Source organism: Schistocerca nitens, chromosome 3, assembly GCF_023898315.1.
Source record: "Schistocerca nitens isolate TAMUIC-IGC-003100 chromosome 3, iqSchNite1.1, whole genome shotgun sequence".
NCBI classification, from domain to species: domain Eukaryota; kingdom Metazoa; phylum Arthropoda; class Insecta; order Orthoptera; family Acrididae; genus Schistocerca; species Schistocerca nitens.
Window position 1 is genome coordinate 790,626,811 of NC_064616.1, and position 18,747 is coordinate 790,645,557.

General features: G+C 42.5%; 1 protein-coding gene across 2 annotated transcripts in view; it reads left to right on the forward strand.

Moving 5' to 3' along the window:
• Positions 1-18,747, forward strand: part of LOC126248805 (uncharacterized) — a 591,690-nt gene that overhangs the window by 526,341 nt on the left and 46,602 nt on the right. The window contains exons 11-12 of one of the 2 annotated variants that reach the window (XM_049950200.1): positions 2,650-2,835; positions 12,103-12,247. In XM_049950200.1, the coding sequence (XP_049806157.1) occupies positions 2,650-2,835; positions 12,103-12,247 (331 nt within the window). The remainder of the gene's footprint in view (positions 1-2,649; positions 2,836-12,102; positions 12,248-18,747) is intronic. The other variant, XM_049950201.1, reaches the window with a different exon arrangement.

Consider the following 18,747-nt stretch of genomic DNA (forward strand, 5'->3'; position numbering starts at 1 on the left):
CACACTCCGCTGCAGAGTGAAAATCTCATTCTGGAAACATCCCTGTCCTTTGCTGGCACTCTGGCATGTGCCTTGTCTGGGACAGTCACCTAGTCAGAAGCTGCCATGGTGTGCCTAGAGTCCTTGGATCCCACGGCGTGCCCAGAGTCCTTGGGTCTGCTAATGTTCAGCTGTACAACAAATTCATCTTGCATCATAGCAGTACTGGGTAGCTGATTAGCTCACCTAAATACGCATGATGATACAAATGTTAGAAAGTCTCTTATGAAAGTATTTGTATGGAGTGTAGCTATGTATGCAAGTGAGAAATGGATGATAAACAGTTTAGACACTGAGAGAATAGAAGCTTTTGAAATCTGGTGCTACAGCAGAATGCTGAAGATTAGATGTGTAGTTCGTGTAACTAATGAGGAGGTACTGTGTAGAACTGAGGAGAAAAGAGATTAATGGCTCAACCTGACTAGAAGAAGGGATTGGTTGGTAGGATACAATCAGTCATAAAGAGATCGCCAATTCAGTAGTCGAGGGAAGTGTGAGGGGTTAAAATTGTGAGAGGGAGACAAAGAGATGAATACAGTGAGCAGATTGATAAGGATGTAGATTGCAGTAGATACTCAGAGATGAAGAGGCTTACACAGGATAGAGTAGCGTGGAAAGCTGCTTCAAACCACTCTTTGGACTGGAAACAACAACAACAACAACAACAACAACAACAACAACAGATAATAATTAATGTAAGCTAGAAAATTGGTAACCCAAGGATTGAACCCTGGGGTCCCTACCCTTCACATTTCCTCATTGTGAATTTATTCTTAAATATGACATTGTTAAGCCAACTCTGTTACCTGTTGTGCATGTAGGTTTCTTGTAGAGCAGGCAGTTGGTCTTACATGCCATCCTGGGAGATATTCTTTAAGCAATGTTACCTTCTACGCACTTGAATGCCTTAGCAAGGTCACCGTAAATACCCACTGGAGAATCTCTGCCTCTCTCACTCTTTCTTTTCTTCCTGCTGCCCCTCCCACCACCCCCTCCCACCACCCCCTCCCACCACCCCCTCCCACCACCCCCTCCCACCACCCCCTCCCACCACCCCCTCCCACCACCCCCTCCCACCACCCACTCCCACCACCCACTCCCACCACCCACTCCCACCACCCACTCCCACCACCCACTCCCACCACCCACTCCCACCACCCACTCCCACCACCCACTCCCACCACCCACTCCCACCACCCACTCCCACCACCCACTCCCACCACCCACTCCCACCACCCACTCCCACCACCCACTCCCACCACCCACTCCCACCACCCACTCCCACCACCCACTCCCACCACCCACTCCCACCACCCACTCCCACCACCCACTCCCACCACCCACTCCCACCACCCACTCCCACCACCCACTCCCACCACCCACTCCCACCACCCACTCCCACCACCCACTCCCACCACCCACTCCCACCACCCACTCCCACCACCCACTCCCACCACCCACTCCCACCACCCACTCCCACCACCCACTCCCACCACCCACTCCCACCACCCACTCCCACCACCCACTCCCACCACCCACTCCCACCACCCACTCCCACCACCCACTCCCACCACCCACTCCCACCACCCACTCCCACCACCCACTCCCACCACCCACTCCCACCACCCACTCCCACCACCCACTCCCACCACCCACTCCCACCACCCACTCCCACCACCCACTCCCACCACCCACTCCCACCACCCACTCCCACCACCCACTCCCACTCCCACCACCCACCACCCACTCCCACCACCCACTCCCACTCCCACCACCCACTCCCACTCCCACCACCCACTCCCACTCCCACCACCCACTCCCACTCCCACCACCCACTCCCACTCCCACCACCCACTCCCACTCCCACCACCCACTCCCACTCCCACTCCCACCACCCACTCCCACTCCCACTCCCACCACCCACTCCCACTCCCACTCCCACCACCCACTCCCACTCCCACTCCCACCACCCACTCCCACTCCCACTCCCACCACCCACTCCCACTCCCACTCCCACCACCCACTCCCACTCCCACCACCCACTCCCACTCCCACCACCCACTCCCACTCCCACCACCCACTCCCACTCCCACCACCCACTCCCACTCCCACCACCCACTCCCACTCCCACCACCCACTCCCACTCCCACCACCCACTCCCACTCCCACCACCCACTCCCACTCCCACCACACACTCCCACTCCCACCACACACTCCCACTCCCACCACACACTCCCACTCCCACCACACACTCCCACTCCCACCACACACTCCCACTCCCACCACACACTCCCACCACACACTCCCCTTGGCCCATTACTCGCGATCATTATTCCACCCCTCACTCCATTACTCACCCCACTGCCCCCTTCTCCTCCTCTAACTGCCCCCTTCTCCACCCCCCTTCCTCCTCCCGTCGCACCCTCCCACCAGTGCTCCACCCATCTCTTCTCTATATGAGTAAATATGATTAATCTTATAAGCTATAGTTGGAAAGTTGAATGCTGTAGTTAAATTAACTACATAATTGATTCAATCAAGTGATTAACTGTAATTAAAAATAGTGATTGGTTACCATGGAAAAACTTACATATGGTATTTTCTTTGCAGGTTTAATAGGAGATGACGTAAAGGATGTACCCCTGGAACAAATAAAAGTAAACTTTGAGCAGTTTTGTGCTATCGTAGCAGAATTCAAGTTTTGTGAAAGTGAGGCTCAGAAACTTTGGGACTTAGTCCTAGCCAAAACCACTCGCCTTCTTCAAGCATTTGTTACTTCTGTGGTGAAATTACTAGGTATCTTTAGATATTTAGCCCCAGTGAATATGCCCATACAATAAAGACATTTCTGTTGCACACTGAAAGGAAGAAATTCTTTTCAGAAGTTTTTCCTTTGCTTTTAACAAAGACTGTGACAGTCTTTTTAGTTACATTTGGCTTTTTCTTCACTCCACGAAAGTTATTGTTTTTAGGTGTTTGGTTTTGTGCTGCAAAGGACTACAGTTCCACTTTTAATTTTATTGCTTATTTTAAAAATTTATTTTCTATTGCACCACTTACATTCTTTTTATATATAATCTCTGTTTGTCTTTGTGTGTGTGTGTGTGTGTGTGTGTGTGTGTGTGTGTGTGTGTGTGTCCATGTCCGTGTCCCATGCGCACTCACAGCACACATTAATAACAGACCTAAGGAATTTTGTTAGTAAGTGAATAAAGATCCTTTGTGATATCACATAGAATTAGTCACATTTTAGAAACTGGAAAAGACAGTGTAAAATTTTCTACACTATTATTTGTAGAGTGTACAGAGACGTAGTTTTCAGTATTTCTTAGCAGTTTAAGTGGTACTGCATGTTGTAGAATGACTGTATAATGTCAATGTCAACCTAATCAATAATGTTTAATATTAACATTGCTTGATATTTGCTAGTGAAAATTAGGTAAAATGATTATTTTCCATCCTGAGTGGCATTGTACTTGCAAATACACTAAAATGATGTTTCATAATTATCATCATCCTCTGTGACAAAGCATAACAGTAATCGTTAGCGAAATTATTCATTGGCGTTATTGTGGGAAAAGATCCTCAGGAAGTTGCGTATCCACTTGAAAGTATTTAATTCGGGTTCTGATAATAGACTGATTCTCTCATGTTTTGTTAATCAACATCTTCCATAGACTGACTGCATTTTCGCATTGCCCTTCTAATGTATCACCACCTGCCTGTGTGACAATTTCATTTCAAATCCCTACAGACTGTTACATTCAGGTATTTGTATGAGTTAACTAATTCCAGTTCTGACGCATTAGTATTGTAGTCATAGGATACTAATTATTGTTTCATTTTGTGATGCACATAATTTCTTCCTTCTGTAAATTTAAAGCAAGTTGAAAATCTGGGCAGCATTTTTAAATAATGTCAAGATCTGATTGAGCATATGTACATCATTTTCTAGAGAAATGCCTCATCTGTAAAAGTGTGAGGTTGCTGTTAATACTATCTGCAAGATCATTAATATGAAAGATGAACTGCAAGGGTCCAACCACACTTCCCTGAGGCACACCAGAAGTTAGTAGCTCTGTTAGTGACTCTAAATTCAAAATAACAGGCTTTGCCCTCCATACAAATAAATCCTCAGTCCAGTGACAGATTTCATTTTATGCTACCATATGCTTGTGCTGTTGTTAGTAAGCATTGGTGTGATACTGAGTAAAATGTTCTTCGAAAGTCAGGAATATTGCATCTACCATACTGCTTCAATCCATGGCTTTCTGGCTGTGACATGAGAAAAACGCAACTTGTGTTTTGAAGAACCACTGTTTGTGGGATGCAGCCTGGTTGCATTCTTTTAGAACATAGTCTGTGCTCAAATATGATGTTGATATTCCAAGATTCTAAAACCGGTTCTCTGAATCAATTATGCTACACTCGTGCTAAGTGCAGTGTTTTCTCAGAACTATTATTACATTTGTTGTTTTAAAGATGTTTGCAGTATATTATTGTTAAGAGGGGCTACCTCAGCAGCAAATTCTGGATACTGTCTGATATGGTTTCTCAGTGACACTAACACTGAAAGCTGTTTTACGTATCTTTGGAATGGTGCAAAAATTAAACTTGGGCAGTGCTTCTGAAACCATTTTTAAAGAAACATTTGGAAACAGTTAAGCATTTCTGCTCTTGTTTTGCTATCCTTAATATCAGTTCTCATATTATCCATATGTGTATGACAATATCTTTGGTGCCACTGACAGTTTTTATGTACACCCAGAATTCCTTGTAGTTTTGAGAGGTCTTTTGACCAGATTTGGTCGTAGTAGTAGTAGTAGTAGTAGTAGTAGTAGTAGTAGTAGTAGACGAAGGCATTGAACATTCCCATTTTATCTACCAAATGCCTTTCATCCAGAAATTTTCTTGTGTCATCAGCTTTAAGTGTCATTTTGCACATAGTACACACTAGTCACTGTTTTACTGTTTGTTTAAAGAGACTTCATGCTGTGAAGAATCCCTCACAATTAGAGTTGTTCTACCAGGTACATATTTGTCCAGTGCTTGGTCAACTGTTGTTCTAAATGTTAGCCCTAATTATTCTTCATGCTTCTCTCCAGAGATAAAGGTTCATCCTCAAGACATGACTGTACTGCCTTTTTATGTAGTTTACTGAACATGTAGATCTTCCTGCATGTTTTAGTTGCTCTCTGTACTTCAGCAATAACAGTTTCAACTGTTGTCACAGTCACTAATAAGAGTTTCATTGGGGATACTCTCATCAGATTTACTATATTTTCGCTGTGGGTAGGCTTATGAACTATATGTTACAGGTATTTTTCAGAGAAAGCGTTTAGTAATGTCACAGGATTCTTGGTCTTGCCCTCCACTCAAAAACCAAAGTCACACCGGAACTTTGCACTCACAGAAAACATGTCTGAGCTCAATCATGTGGAACTCACATATATTGAGAATTAAGTCACTACATGCTGCAAAAAGAAATAGAAGAGAAAGCAGTGATGGGAGAAAAAGCAACTTGGAACGAGTTCTACATTCAGCTATACTAATATGCTAAGAGAATGTGCAGCAGAGCCAGATGAATATAGGAATTTTTCAATGAATTGGTGAATCTCTTTACACCTACTGTACACAGAAAAGATACTGTTCGTATAATCATTGGCTTTTATTTCCTAAGATACTGTAATTGATCCATAAACATGAAAAGAGTAAGATACAAGACTGTAGAGAATAGAATAGGTAATTCTGTTATCTATTTCTGCCAAAAAAAAAAAAGAAAAAAAAGAAGAAAAGAAGCAGCTCCTGAAAAGAAAAACTAACCAGCTGTGGTGTTATGACCCTGCACTCACACTTTGTCAAATGTTTCGATAGCTAATTGCTGAATAAGTATGAAATATGTAACTATTCCCCTGAGTGCACTTCAACAGATGATTCCTTTCATTTGTCTATCCTGATATGCTCCTATTTGTACGGTGTCACAATATCAGTTGTTGACACGCCCGCATGTTGGGAAGCCACATGGTGCAATATATTGAGCTAGTGTCAATACCTCTAAAGCTCTGCAGCCTCTTTCAGTATACAGGGTGTTCGGGCTAGAGGGATACAAAAACATTTGTGTGTATTTCAGTACCTATTAAGGTTTATAACTTAATTTATCTAGCATTGTACACAGGATCTCGGACATTTTTAGGCATGTTGGTACAATTCAGTGTGGGAACCATTTGTAGCTTGACAGATATCAAAACTGTATGCATTGTTACTTTGTGCCGGGAAGGGCTCTCAACAAGGAAAGTGTCCAGGCATCTCGGAGTGAACCAAAGCGATGTTCTTCGGATATGGAGGAGATACAGACAGACAGGAACTGTCAGTGACATGCCTCTCTCAGGCCACCCAAGGGCTACTACTGCAGTGGATGACCGCTACCTATGGATTATGAATCAGAGGGACTCTGACAGAAATGCCACCATGTTGAATAATGCTTTTCATGCAGCCGCAAGAAAGACTCAAACTGAGCGCAATAGGCTGCATGATCTGCAACTTCACTCCCAATGTCCATGGTGAGGTCCATCTTTGCAACCACGTCACCATGCGTGGGCCCAACAACATGCCAAATGGGCTACTCAGGATTGGCATCATGTTCTCCTCACCAATGAGTGTCGCATATGCCTTCAACCAATCGTCAGAGACATGTTTGGAAGCAACCCAGTCAGGCTGAACACATTAGACACACTGTCCAGTGAGTGCAGCAAGGTAGAGGTTGCCTGCTGTTTTGGGGTGGAATTATGTGGGACCGACGTATGCTGCTGGTGGTCATGGACGGCGCCATAAAGGCTGTACGATACGTGAATGCCATCCTCCAACCAATAGTGAAACCATATTGGCGAGGCATTTGTCTTCATGGACGACAATTCGCGCCCCCATCGTGCACATCTTGTGAATGACTTCCTCCCAGACAGAGACATCGCTCGACTAGAGTGACCAGCATGTTCTCCAGACACGAACCCTTTTGACCATGCCTGGGTTAGCTTGAAAACGGCTGTTTATAGATGACATGACTCGCCAGCTACTCTGAGGGATCCACACTGAATCACCATTGAGGAGTGGGACAATCTGGATCAACAGTGCCTTGGTGAACTTGTGGATAGTATGCCACGACAAATACAGGTATGCATCAATGCGAGAGGATGTGGTAATGTGTATTAGACGTACCAGTGTGTACAGCAATGTGGACCACCACCTCTGAAGGTCTCTCTGTATGGTGGTACAACATGCAATGTGTCGTTTTCATGAGCAATGAAAAGTGCGGAAATGATGTTTATGTTGATCTCTCTTCCAATGTTTGGTACAGGTTCCAGAACTCTTGGAACTGAGGTGATGCAAAACTTTTTTGGTGTGTGTGTGTTTGTGTTTGTGTTTGTGTTTGTGTGTGTTATCTTCATTTACTACTTACCTAGTCTTTTGATACACACTTAAATTTGCTACAACAATCTCATTGCTGTGAACTTGGGTGTCGAAGAGTTGAGTTTATTTTGACTGCTTATGCTAGTCTTTTCTGTTTGACAAACAAGCCAATTTTCAAGTAGTTGGTGAAGGAGAGGGAGCTGTGCCAGTAAGTGAAAGTGTTTGTCTCCCAGCGTGGGAACCACTCAAAGCATATTGAAATATGGACAGCTAAGATGACTGCTCTTGTAGCTCAGCTCACTGAGTATGAAGGTGGCACATGCGTTGTTTTATGTAGATCCCTGGAATTAAATGAGAGGTACTGAGATAGTGTAGAGCTTTTAGAAGTTCCACTCAGTTGGTGGAAAACTGGTTGCATGTAAAAATTTTGTAGATTGAGGCTTTTCAATGTAACTGTTCAACAGTAGTTACATGTTACGCATGGTTAAGTGTGCCATACTGAACCCCATGATTGTTACAGCAGCAGTATTGTGACTGTCAGGTTTCAGACCACACACATGCACTTAGATATGGTATTTGAATACTATAAATAATTTTAAGGAAAACTTAGTGGGCAGCACTGAAGTAACAGTGATATTCAATGGAAGATTATGTGATGGAAAGTAATAATATGTGCCTGAGGAGCTTCTGCAGGCAGGTAATTTACCATAACACCTGACAGAGCTCCAGGTTTCATCTATCAGATTTTTAAGGTGTCTTTGGTCACTTGCACCTTGGTTGCATCCACAGTTCACAATAAAAGTAAACAGTAAAACTAATTAAGTAGATTAGGGCAGAGTAGTTTAGAGAAAAGTTCTTGAAAATTCACTGAGTTGAAATATACGATGACCCTAACATTAGTATTAAATTAAACATATTTTTACGTGATTTTGCATTAATTTTCCGAAAAGAATTTATATAAAAATACAAACTCTGCAAAATTGCTACAGATGCCAGAGGCACTTAATTTATGTAGTGTAGGCCCACAATGGAGCATATGAGTAAGTCCATATTCACTATTTTCTTCAGAGTGGTGTTTAGACACACTTTCTTGTGTCCTTCCTTTGTTCCCAAAAGATTTTTGTCTCCAACCTGGCTGCCTTTTCTTCGTCGCTAATGGAGTATTGTTTTTAACTAAATGTTTTTTTTTTTTTTTTTTTTTACTTTCTTGTATTCTTGCTCCTTAGAATTATCTCCTCTTCTGTCTTCAGTTTTTTTGTAGTGTTATTTTTAGCTCTTCAGACGAGTCATTATTAGTTGTATTTTTTCCAAGAGAATTGGAGTAGTGTTTCACTAACTTGGTTTGTGATAATAATGACATATGGCAAAAAAGGTAGTTCTAATTTTTGCATTACATTTTTAATTTAATATTAGATTACTTTGACCTATAACATTTGTGAAAAGTTATCGAACTGTGCTCAGTGGCGGTTACAGAAAACCTCGAGGAGGTGGTGCTACCTTTATTTTTACTGTAATAAAAAATAATCAAATCACGTGCAAAGTTTAAGAAAGTTTTATTTAAACTGATTATACACACACACAAGACAATGCCATCTTATAATACAAAAAAGTTACAATTGTTGTTCTCTTCCTTAAATTATGAATTCTATGTGCCTATTCTTCCTGGCAAATTGATTAATTAAGAGTCTCGTAGCAATATTTTTACTGAGAAATTACTGTGAATTACTAGTATTAATGCTTCACGATCAACTGATCACTCTCGCTCTTCACTACTGCACTTACTACCAGTAGGATTTTTTACTTATTCATTCTTCAGTCTTGATATTTCTGCTTCTGGATGTAAACCAGTTTCCTATTGGGTGAGTAGTCTGTATGTATAATTCTATGTATCAAAGGTTCTCTGTACAAGAAAACAGTTGAATATTCATGACTTTTCTTGAACAAATGCCAGACAGAATAACGTATCAAGATCACTAGAATGGCCGCGACTTTTGTTATAGGTATGTGTTAGCTATCTATGTGCCAGACAGAAACATATTTTATATGACGACGTGGACACAAATGCTGCATAGGAAAGTACAACTACTTGATAACTCGATTCAGTCGAGTCGACTGATGAAAGAAACAAACCAATAGCGTGCGGACTGACTGGCGGGGTTGGTGCAGGTGGCCAACCCTGGTGGCCGCTATAAGTAGACCTGTGAACTGTATGGACATAGGATTTCTGAAATCATGTGCATCATGAGTGAAAGTACATGAATTAGAAATGTAAATACGACTATAAAGGTATTTAATAAAGCATGCAGAGGTTCGATCAAGAGAAAAAATGCTACAGTAGGCTGTAAAAAGTCACTTTAATAAAAGAGTTTTCATAGGTGAGACATACTGTTGAGACAACTGAATTAATATGAAGTATAATTTACAGAAAATATAGGTGGTGGTTCTGGTGCTACAGAAGAATGCTGAAGATTAGATGGGTAGATCACATAACTAATGAGGAGGTATTGAATAGAATTGGGAAGAAGAGGAGTTTGTGGCACAAGTTGACTAGAAGAAGGGATCAGTTGGTAGGCCATGTTCTGAGGCATCAAGGTATCACCAATTTAGTATTGGAGGGCAGTGTGGAGTGTAAAAATCATAGTGAGACCAAGAGATGAATACACTAAGCAGATTCAGAACGAAGTAGGTTGCAGTAAGTACTGGGAGATGAAGCAGCTTGCACAGGATAGAGTAGCATGGAGAGCTGCATCAAACCAGTCTCAGGACTGCAAACCACAACAGCAACATAGGTGATGGTTCAAATGGTTAGTTTTTCAGTTAGTGCAGATGAAAAAGCAGTTCAGTGAAGTAGCAGTGTGTTGTAAATTTAGTGTAACAAATATGTCGTTCACATTTGTTTTTAAAATATAACAAATACCTCTTAAAAATTGTTCTTTAGCATTTTAACATTTTTTCCATATGTGAAATTTCAATTTCACATGTTTAGAACAATTAATTAATGAAATTGCTTCAGAAGAATTGAAATTGCCTCTGTGAAGCTGACACCCCACCCCCCAACTAGCAAAAAATTACTAGGCATTTTCACTTGTTGATGGTCCTCTAAAAATTTTGTGGAGATTTACTGGAGCGTTATCACTGTATGAAACAAACGGTTCACTTGACAGGTGATTTTAATGCAGGCACAGTCATCATAGTCGTGGTAAGCTATGAAACAATTTCATACTGTCAGTATGTTTGAAAGTATGTGATGGTCCATGATTCAAAGAGTATAGTGTTCTAAATGAAATAGAGGACTTTATAAACATCACTTACGAGCTTCTGCTTAGAGAATGTACGAAACCTCCAGTCACAGATAATCAACAAATTGAAGATTTTTTTTGGTGTGTTCATTGGTAAGGTATTTCTGCTGTGCCATGTATAATCCATCATGAAATTAATCAGCAACAATTAACACAGGGATGAGAACGATAGTGATGCTCAAAAATACAAAATTCTGAAGAAAAATTATGTAGATAATCTTGTAGTCGAAATTTCTCTCCGAAAGCATACCGTTACGAAACACTTTAGCAATCTGCCTGAGGGACTGGAAAGTGCTAAACAGTAATAATGTATTTAGATTATAGTGAAAGATACTTCTTCTCAACTGGAACATGCATACCAGTGTATCTATTGTACAAAGAATAGTCGAAATCAAGTGGGAAAATACTGCAGGTTACTTTTGCTTACTGTAAAATCAGAACAATAAATGCACATAGCAATAGAGCAATATTTGAAATATTGAACTTCATCTGCAGGATTCTAGGTCATCTTTAAAGTTAAAATATCTTGTTGTGGAAGCTAAAAATTGATGCAGATCGAGATGCTCTCCCTATCCCTGTATGATCATCGAGCAGTAGTGATTTTGCAGCAGAAATTTTGCTTATGAGGGAAGATATAATGATCAGCACTAAACATTTGATATTTTTGACCAAGTGTCTTTCAGTGAATGAACTGTCATGGTGTGGGTGGAGGAATTATAGTCATCTTTCAGAATATCATAAACAGTACCTAATGATCACTGAGCTGTTGTCGTCGATGTGAATTTAATTGCCCCTGGGTTATTTGGATGGAGAGCTGTTATATTAAATCTGTAGGCCAGCATTTACAAATGGGTCTCATAGACATTCACCTCTTTAGTCAAAATTCATGATGGTTGACTAGTCAAAATTCATGATGGTTGACAGTTTGGATAACAGTTTGCGAGAATGGTGCCGATAGCCTATTAAAATGCTTAACATAATGTAGTGTTTTTTCTCATTCATTAGTCAAATGAGAACTTAACATCCCAAGCATATTCAAACAGCTAAAGAAAAAACCTCACAAATCTAAACTGCGCTTATTCTCATTTTGTGTTAAACTGAGAGAGAATTCCATTCTGAATTCTTAGTCTGACAAAAAATGCACCAAGACTTCGTGCCTGCCTGCCTACCTGCCTGCCTACCTACCTACCTACCTACCTACCTACCTACCTACCTATTTTCATTTCATTGCTCAATCTGCACAGCTAATTGTAAGTGAATTACACACAAAGGTATTAAATTGGACCAACATATCCATTGCATATAGTAAGTCCTGTAAACAAGTAAAAATGTACTAAAATTTTTGCATTATTGGTTGCAGAGTGGGCGATGTCATCCAGGCCACTGAGGTCCCTACCTCTTGGTGCTGCTGCAAACGGTCAAAACAGTTCAGTAAGGGATGTTTACCTTGGAGGCTCATGCCATAACACAACATGGAGAGAGGATATAGCAATTCCAATGCTGAAGTAAGTACCAAAAAGTGTTACTGAGTAACTTTCTTGGCTTTTTGATCATAGGTATAATCTTGTTATTCATAAAGTACACAAATTAATGAGGTTCTTTGGACACATAAGAATATCTTTAAATTTCTTCACATCGGAATCTTCAGGTTTCAGTTCAGCTAACTGAAAAACACAATTTGTCATTTTGAATGTTTTTTGTCAATGATGGAAAAGTTTTTGGAAGAAAAAAAATAATTTTCACCTAAGTTTGTAAGATCTCTCACCTTCTTCGTCATATCTATAAGACAAATATATATATCATGCACTCAGTGTGAAATATGCCTGTGTATAGTGTTAATGTGTTACACATTTCCCAGCTCACCAAGTACTTAGTGCGGCCAAATAAATAATATGCAGTTATTACACACTATTGTGGTCAAAAATATTCTTTGCATGCAACTGAGGTATCTTTAGTGTGGCCCGTAAGTGTAGATGCTTTTTTTTTTATTTACTAGACTATTCCCTCCACCAATGTCATTGTGGACCCTCTTGCTATCTCCAACACCTTGGGCAGCCATTATACAGAAGTTTTGAGCTCTTCCAACTATCACCCTGCCTTCCTCCATTGGAAATGAGTAGAGGCAGCTTGGGCAATACCCTTCTCTTCTCCGCATCGTGAGTGCTACAATGCCGCCTTTACTATGAGGGAGCTAGATCATGCTATGTTCATCCTGATACTCTGCCCCAGGGCCAGAAACCATCCACGTTCAGATGTTGCAGCACCTTTCTCTTGCAGTAAAGCACTTCCTGCTTAACATATACAACCACATCTGGGTGGAGGGCACATTTCCTGGATGCTGGCATGAAGCCACACTCATACCTATAGCTAAGTCCGGTAAGGACAAAAACCTTCCTTCTAGCTGCCGGCCCATCTCTTCCCAGCTGTGTTTGCAAGGTGATGGAATGTATGATTCTGGTGTGGTGGCTAGAGTCTCACCATTTACTGATGAATGCACGGTGTGGATTTCGAGCACAGCATTCTGCAGTTGACCATCTTATTACTTTTTCCACCCATGTCATGAATGGTTTTCTGCAGAAATCCCAGACTGTGGGAGTGTTTTTCGATTTGGGGAAGGCCTAAGACACCTGCTGGAGTTCTGGTATCCTCCGTACTCTTTACATGTGGGGCTTCCATGGGCACCTGCCCTGTTTTCTTCGAGCATTTTTACAAAACTGAGTTTTCAAGATGCGTGTGGGATCTGTGTTGTCGGACACCTTTATCAAGGAAAATGGTGTGAATCAGGGTTCTATCCTGAGTGTCATCCTCTCTGCTATCGCCATTAACCCTATAATGGCCTGTCTCCCGCCGGGCATCTTGAGCTCTCTTTTTGTTGACGATTTTGCCGATGGTCTTTACCCCTGGAGCATCAACAATGTCTTTCACTTTTCCACTGATAAAACCTTCTGTATGAATTTCTGGTGCCAAAAATGATTTCTGCCACCATCTCTACATTTTTGGCCTGTGGCCCTTCCATTCATTGAAACTATGACGTTTCTGGGGCTCATGCTCGATAGGAAACTGTCTTGGTCCCTGCCCGCATCTCGTGGTCGTGCGGTAGCGTTCTCGCTTCCCACGCCCGGGTTCCCGGGTTCGATTCCCGGCGGGGTCAGGGATTTTCTCTGCCTCGTGATGGCTGGGTGTTGTGTGCTGTCCTTAGGTTAGTTAGGTTTAAGTAGTTCTTAGTTCTAGGGGACTGATGACCATCGATGTTAAGTCCCATAGTGCTCAGAGCCATTTGAACCATTTTTTTTTGTCTTGGTCCTCCCATGTCTCTTACCTGGCAGCCCGCTGTATGCGGTCCCTAGATTTCTTAAGTGTCCTCACTGGTACTTCCTGGGGTGCTGACAAAACCACCCTCCTCCATTTGCACTGGTCCCTCGTCCATTCAAACTCGACTATGGGTGCTTTGTTTATGCATCTGCATGCCCATCCCTCTTACGCTGTCTCAACGCTATCCACCATCATGGGGTTCGTTTGGCCACGGGTGCCTTTTACACCAGCCCGGTTGAATGTCTGTATGCTGAGGCTACTGAACTACCACTGTCCTACCACCATGAATTTCTCCTCAGCATGTATGCGTGCCGTTTGTCTGCCATGCATGGCCACCCATCCTATGCCACCTCCTTTGACGATTCCTTTGATCTTCAGTATGGTGCTCATCCCTCTTCTCTGTTACCTCCTGGAGTCCACTTTTGCCACTTACTGCGGCGGCTTAACTTCACGCTACCTGCAACGTTCCCAGTGGGTGTGAACCCTACACCACCTTGGCTTCATGAAGCGGCCCATGTTAACCTTGGCCTTTAGTCACTTCCTAAGGACACTACTCCAGCCTCGGTCTATCACCTTCAGTTTCACGACCTTTGCATGGAACTTTGCGATAATACCTTTGTATACACTGATGGCTCTCTGACTGACTGGGGGGGGGGGGGGGGGGTCAGGTGGGCCTTCATCGTTGGCACCCGTGTCTTTCAATATCTGCTTTCAGCACACTCCTCAATATTTACAGCCGAGCTCTTCACCTTGTATCAGGCCACGGAGTACATCTGGTGACACAGCCTTTCCAATTGTGTCCTGTGCTCAGACTCGCACAGTGCCCTTCAAAGTCTGTGTGAACTGTACACCGCCCATCCTTTAGTGCAGCGGGTCCATGAAACCGGTCACTTGCTCACTGTTGGTGGAGCCAGTGTCAGGTTTCTGTGGGTCCCTGGTCATGTTGGCCTGCCAGGAAACAAGGCTGCTGATGTTGCTGCCAAGGCTGCAGTCCTCGTACCTCAATCCAAGAGTACCTATATTCCCTCCGACGATCTCTGCATTGCCGTCTGTCAGGAGGTGGTGTCACTCTGGCATTGCCAATGGTACCCCCTTTGTGGAGAATAAGCTTTGGCTTATTAAGCTTCTCCCAGCGGTTTGGAGGACCTCCTCTCAGCCCTCCTGCCAGGAGGAGGTCATATTAACTAGGATGCGTATTGGGCACTGCCTTTTTAGCCATAGTCATTTGCTCAGTGTCACTCTCCCACCACTTTGTCCACATTGCGCACAAATTTTAACTGTCCAGCACTTCTTGCTGGAATGCCCCTGTAGAACCATTTATGTTCCAGCTTGGGTTTGCCGCCTGATGTACCAGCCATTTTAGTGAATGATGTGTGGTCTGTTGACTGAGTTTTACTTATTATCCACCGCAGCAGTATGGCGAAGGCCATTTCATTCTTAGTTTTGGACCACTATTACTGTGTGCTGTTTTCTTAGCCCTTTTCCACGTGCCTGTTTTCAGCTGTCTCCTGTCCTATCCATTGGGACTGACGCATCGTCATTCAACTCCATTCTGTTTTTGTGTTGTCTAGTTTTGACTTGGGCATGTATGACCCCAGCAAAACACACACACACACACACACACACACACACATACACACACACACACAACCACACACACACACACACAAAAAACAAAACAAAAATGCACTCCACAGCTTTCCCCACATATGCATTCAATATGCATAATCCATGCACCTCCCACTGTGCCTCACCCCCCCCCCCCCCTCCCAATGTCACACTCGCCACCTCATCCCAACCACATTCCAAACTCTGCACCTCTTCCTGTTCTGCTCTTTCCATCTCTTTTCCTCTGCCTCTTCCTGTCACACTCTCCTCCTCCTTTTTTGCCTGTTCACCTCATGCTCACATGTCTACTAGTCCATATCTGTCCATGTCCTCCTCCTCCTCCTCCTCCTCCTCCTCCTCCTCCTCCTCCCCCACTCCCTTTCTATCTCCCCATGCCTCGTCTATAGGCTGCCATACAAAGCAGGCTGGCACAGATGACCAATTGTACTCAAACACAACACACCTGTTGTGCAGGAAATCCTACACATCAGACGCTGAAAAAACATTTTTTTTGCTCATATCTCTGCTGCTATTGGAGCTAAGAGGCTATAAATCTCACAGTTCTGATCCTCATGAAGTTTTGTAGTTGTGGACCAAATTTGGTTGAAATCAGTGCAGCATTGAGCAGGAGATACGATACATACATACATACATACATACATACATACATACATTTACGTACATACTGCTTTTTTGGCACCATCAACTAAGACCAAAAAGGCCAAGTAGATGAAACATTTTGTGTAGTCACAAATTTTTGTACAGTAAGCAGTAGAATCATGAATAATATAGAAAAAATTCACACCTGTGAGGTGCGAGCATTGTGGTAGGGTCGGCTTGGGGCAGGAGGGTAAGTGTGCGGGGGAGGGAGGGGGGTGTTCAGACGTCACTTCTTAAATTTTTTTTCTTGGATAACTTGAAAACCACAACTACTAATGAAAATGTTCCCAATATAAAAATTGAACAGTGTTAAGTTTCCTGTGGTTCATGGTGTGGGTTCTTGTTGTCATGTCCTAGCTCATGAACCACGGGCAACGTGTGAGTGGCCAAGTAAGTGGTCCTGAGTCGTGGCCACCTTTGTGCTCAGATGGCAAAGACTATAAAATCCACCAGTTAGTACCTCAACTGTTAGGAGTGAAACTCAATGGGACCCGGGGCAAGTAAGGCTAGCAATCTGCTTCCCTGGTACTTTAAATATGATGCTTGCAATAATCAGAGCAAAATGCCTCGGACCTTTGGAGGTGACAGTGTCCCACCTCTAATTGACAAACCAGGGACTCCTAAGAATCGACTCGGCAAACGAATGGTAACGAGATGGGGAGCTGTTAATATCAATGGGGGCTACTCTGGGCAGAAGGTAGGGCTGGCAGAGGCTGCAAGTAAGATGGGGTTGGATGTTTTAGCTGTTAGTGACATTCGGGTAAGGGGTGAGAAAAAGAAGTGGGAGAATACAAGGTCTACCTGTCAGGAGTCAAAGCAGGAATAGCACAGTGGGGTGTAGGGCTTTACATCAGGAAAGAAATGGAACCCAGCGTAGTTGCAATAAGGTATGTAAACGAACAACTGATGTGGATAGATTTGACAGTGTCCAGCAAGAAAATTAGGATTGCGTCAGTATATTCGCATTGTGAAGGGACAGATCTAGATAAGATGGATAGTTTTTATGAGGCACTCAGTGATGTAGTTGTTAGAGTAAAGGACAAGGACAGTGTTCGTGTTCTGCTCATGGGTGATTTTAATGCCAGGATTGGAAATTGAACAGAAGGGTATGAAAAGGTTATGGGTAAATTTTGAGAGGATATGGAGGCCAACAGGAACGGGAAACAACTCATGGATTTCTGTGCCAGTATGGGCTTAGTAATCACAAACTTCTTTTTTAAACATAAGAACATTCACCGGTATACTTGGGAAGGCAGGGGAACCAGATCTGTCATTCACTATATAATAACAGATCAGGAATTCAGGAAGGCTGTGAGGGACACACGTGTATTCAGGGGATTCTTTGATGACACTGATCACTATTTAATCTGCAGTGAAATTGGTATTGTGAGGCTGAAAGGGCAGGAGGTCAGGTCCATATGTAGGAGGATAAGAGTGGAGAAACTTCAGGATAAGGAAATCAGGCACAAGTAAATAACAGTGATCTCAGAAAGGTACCAGTTTTGTATTGTATTGTATTGTATTTTTTATTGGTCCTGTTGTCTACATAGCAGCTTATGCATAAGACATTGGACAAGTCAAGTTATAAATATACAGGCTGAAAGTCATTTCAAAGCATACATATTTAAGGTTACAATAATACACTTTACACGTAAGTATTTATATAACACATTTCATAAATTTAAATATTCTTCAATGGAGTAAAAGCAGTGATGCTGTAAATATGACTTTAGAGATTTTTCCAAATGTATTGACCTCAGTGATAGCTTTTGTTTTCAGGCAGTTTGTTATAAAGCTTAACTCCCATGTGAAAAGTACCTTTTTGGCACAGTGCTGTGCTGATTTGAGTCATATGTAAGTTTCTGTTTTGTCTGGTAAAGTGCTCTTGTATATCACAGTTTTTTTGCAGTCTCCGGTCCTTGCCTATTACATTTAATTTAAAGAACAAAAGGGTTTCCATAATGTATACACATGGTAATGGAGGAATACCAGATTTGTTAAACAGGGGTTTACAAAAGTCTCTAGGCTTGCACCCAAACAAGATTCTAATGGCCCTTTTTTGTAGTTTAAAAGTGCTATTAGCTGTTTTAGTGTTTCCCCAGAAGGTGACCCCATATCTAAGACGAGAATGAAAGCACGCATGATATGCATTCAATACTGTTTTCTCACTACAGTATGATTTTAATGAACAAAGAAGGTAACATGTTTTGCTCAGTTCTGCATTGAGATATTCAATATGCTTATTCCATCTGATGTTACTCTGCAGCCAAAGTCCTAAGAATTTGGTTTCAGTATTGTTACCAATTGGTTATTCATTGATACAGACTGATGGGATAAACATGTCCTTGTTAGGAACATTGTGGAATTTTAGAGCAATGGTTTTCTTACTGTTTATTACAAGCTGATTACTCTGTGTCCAGCTGCT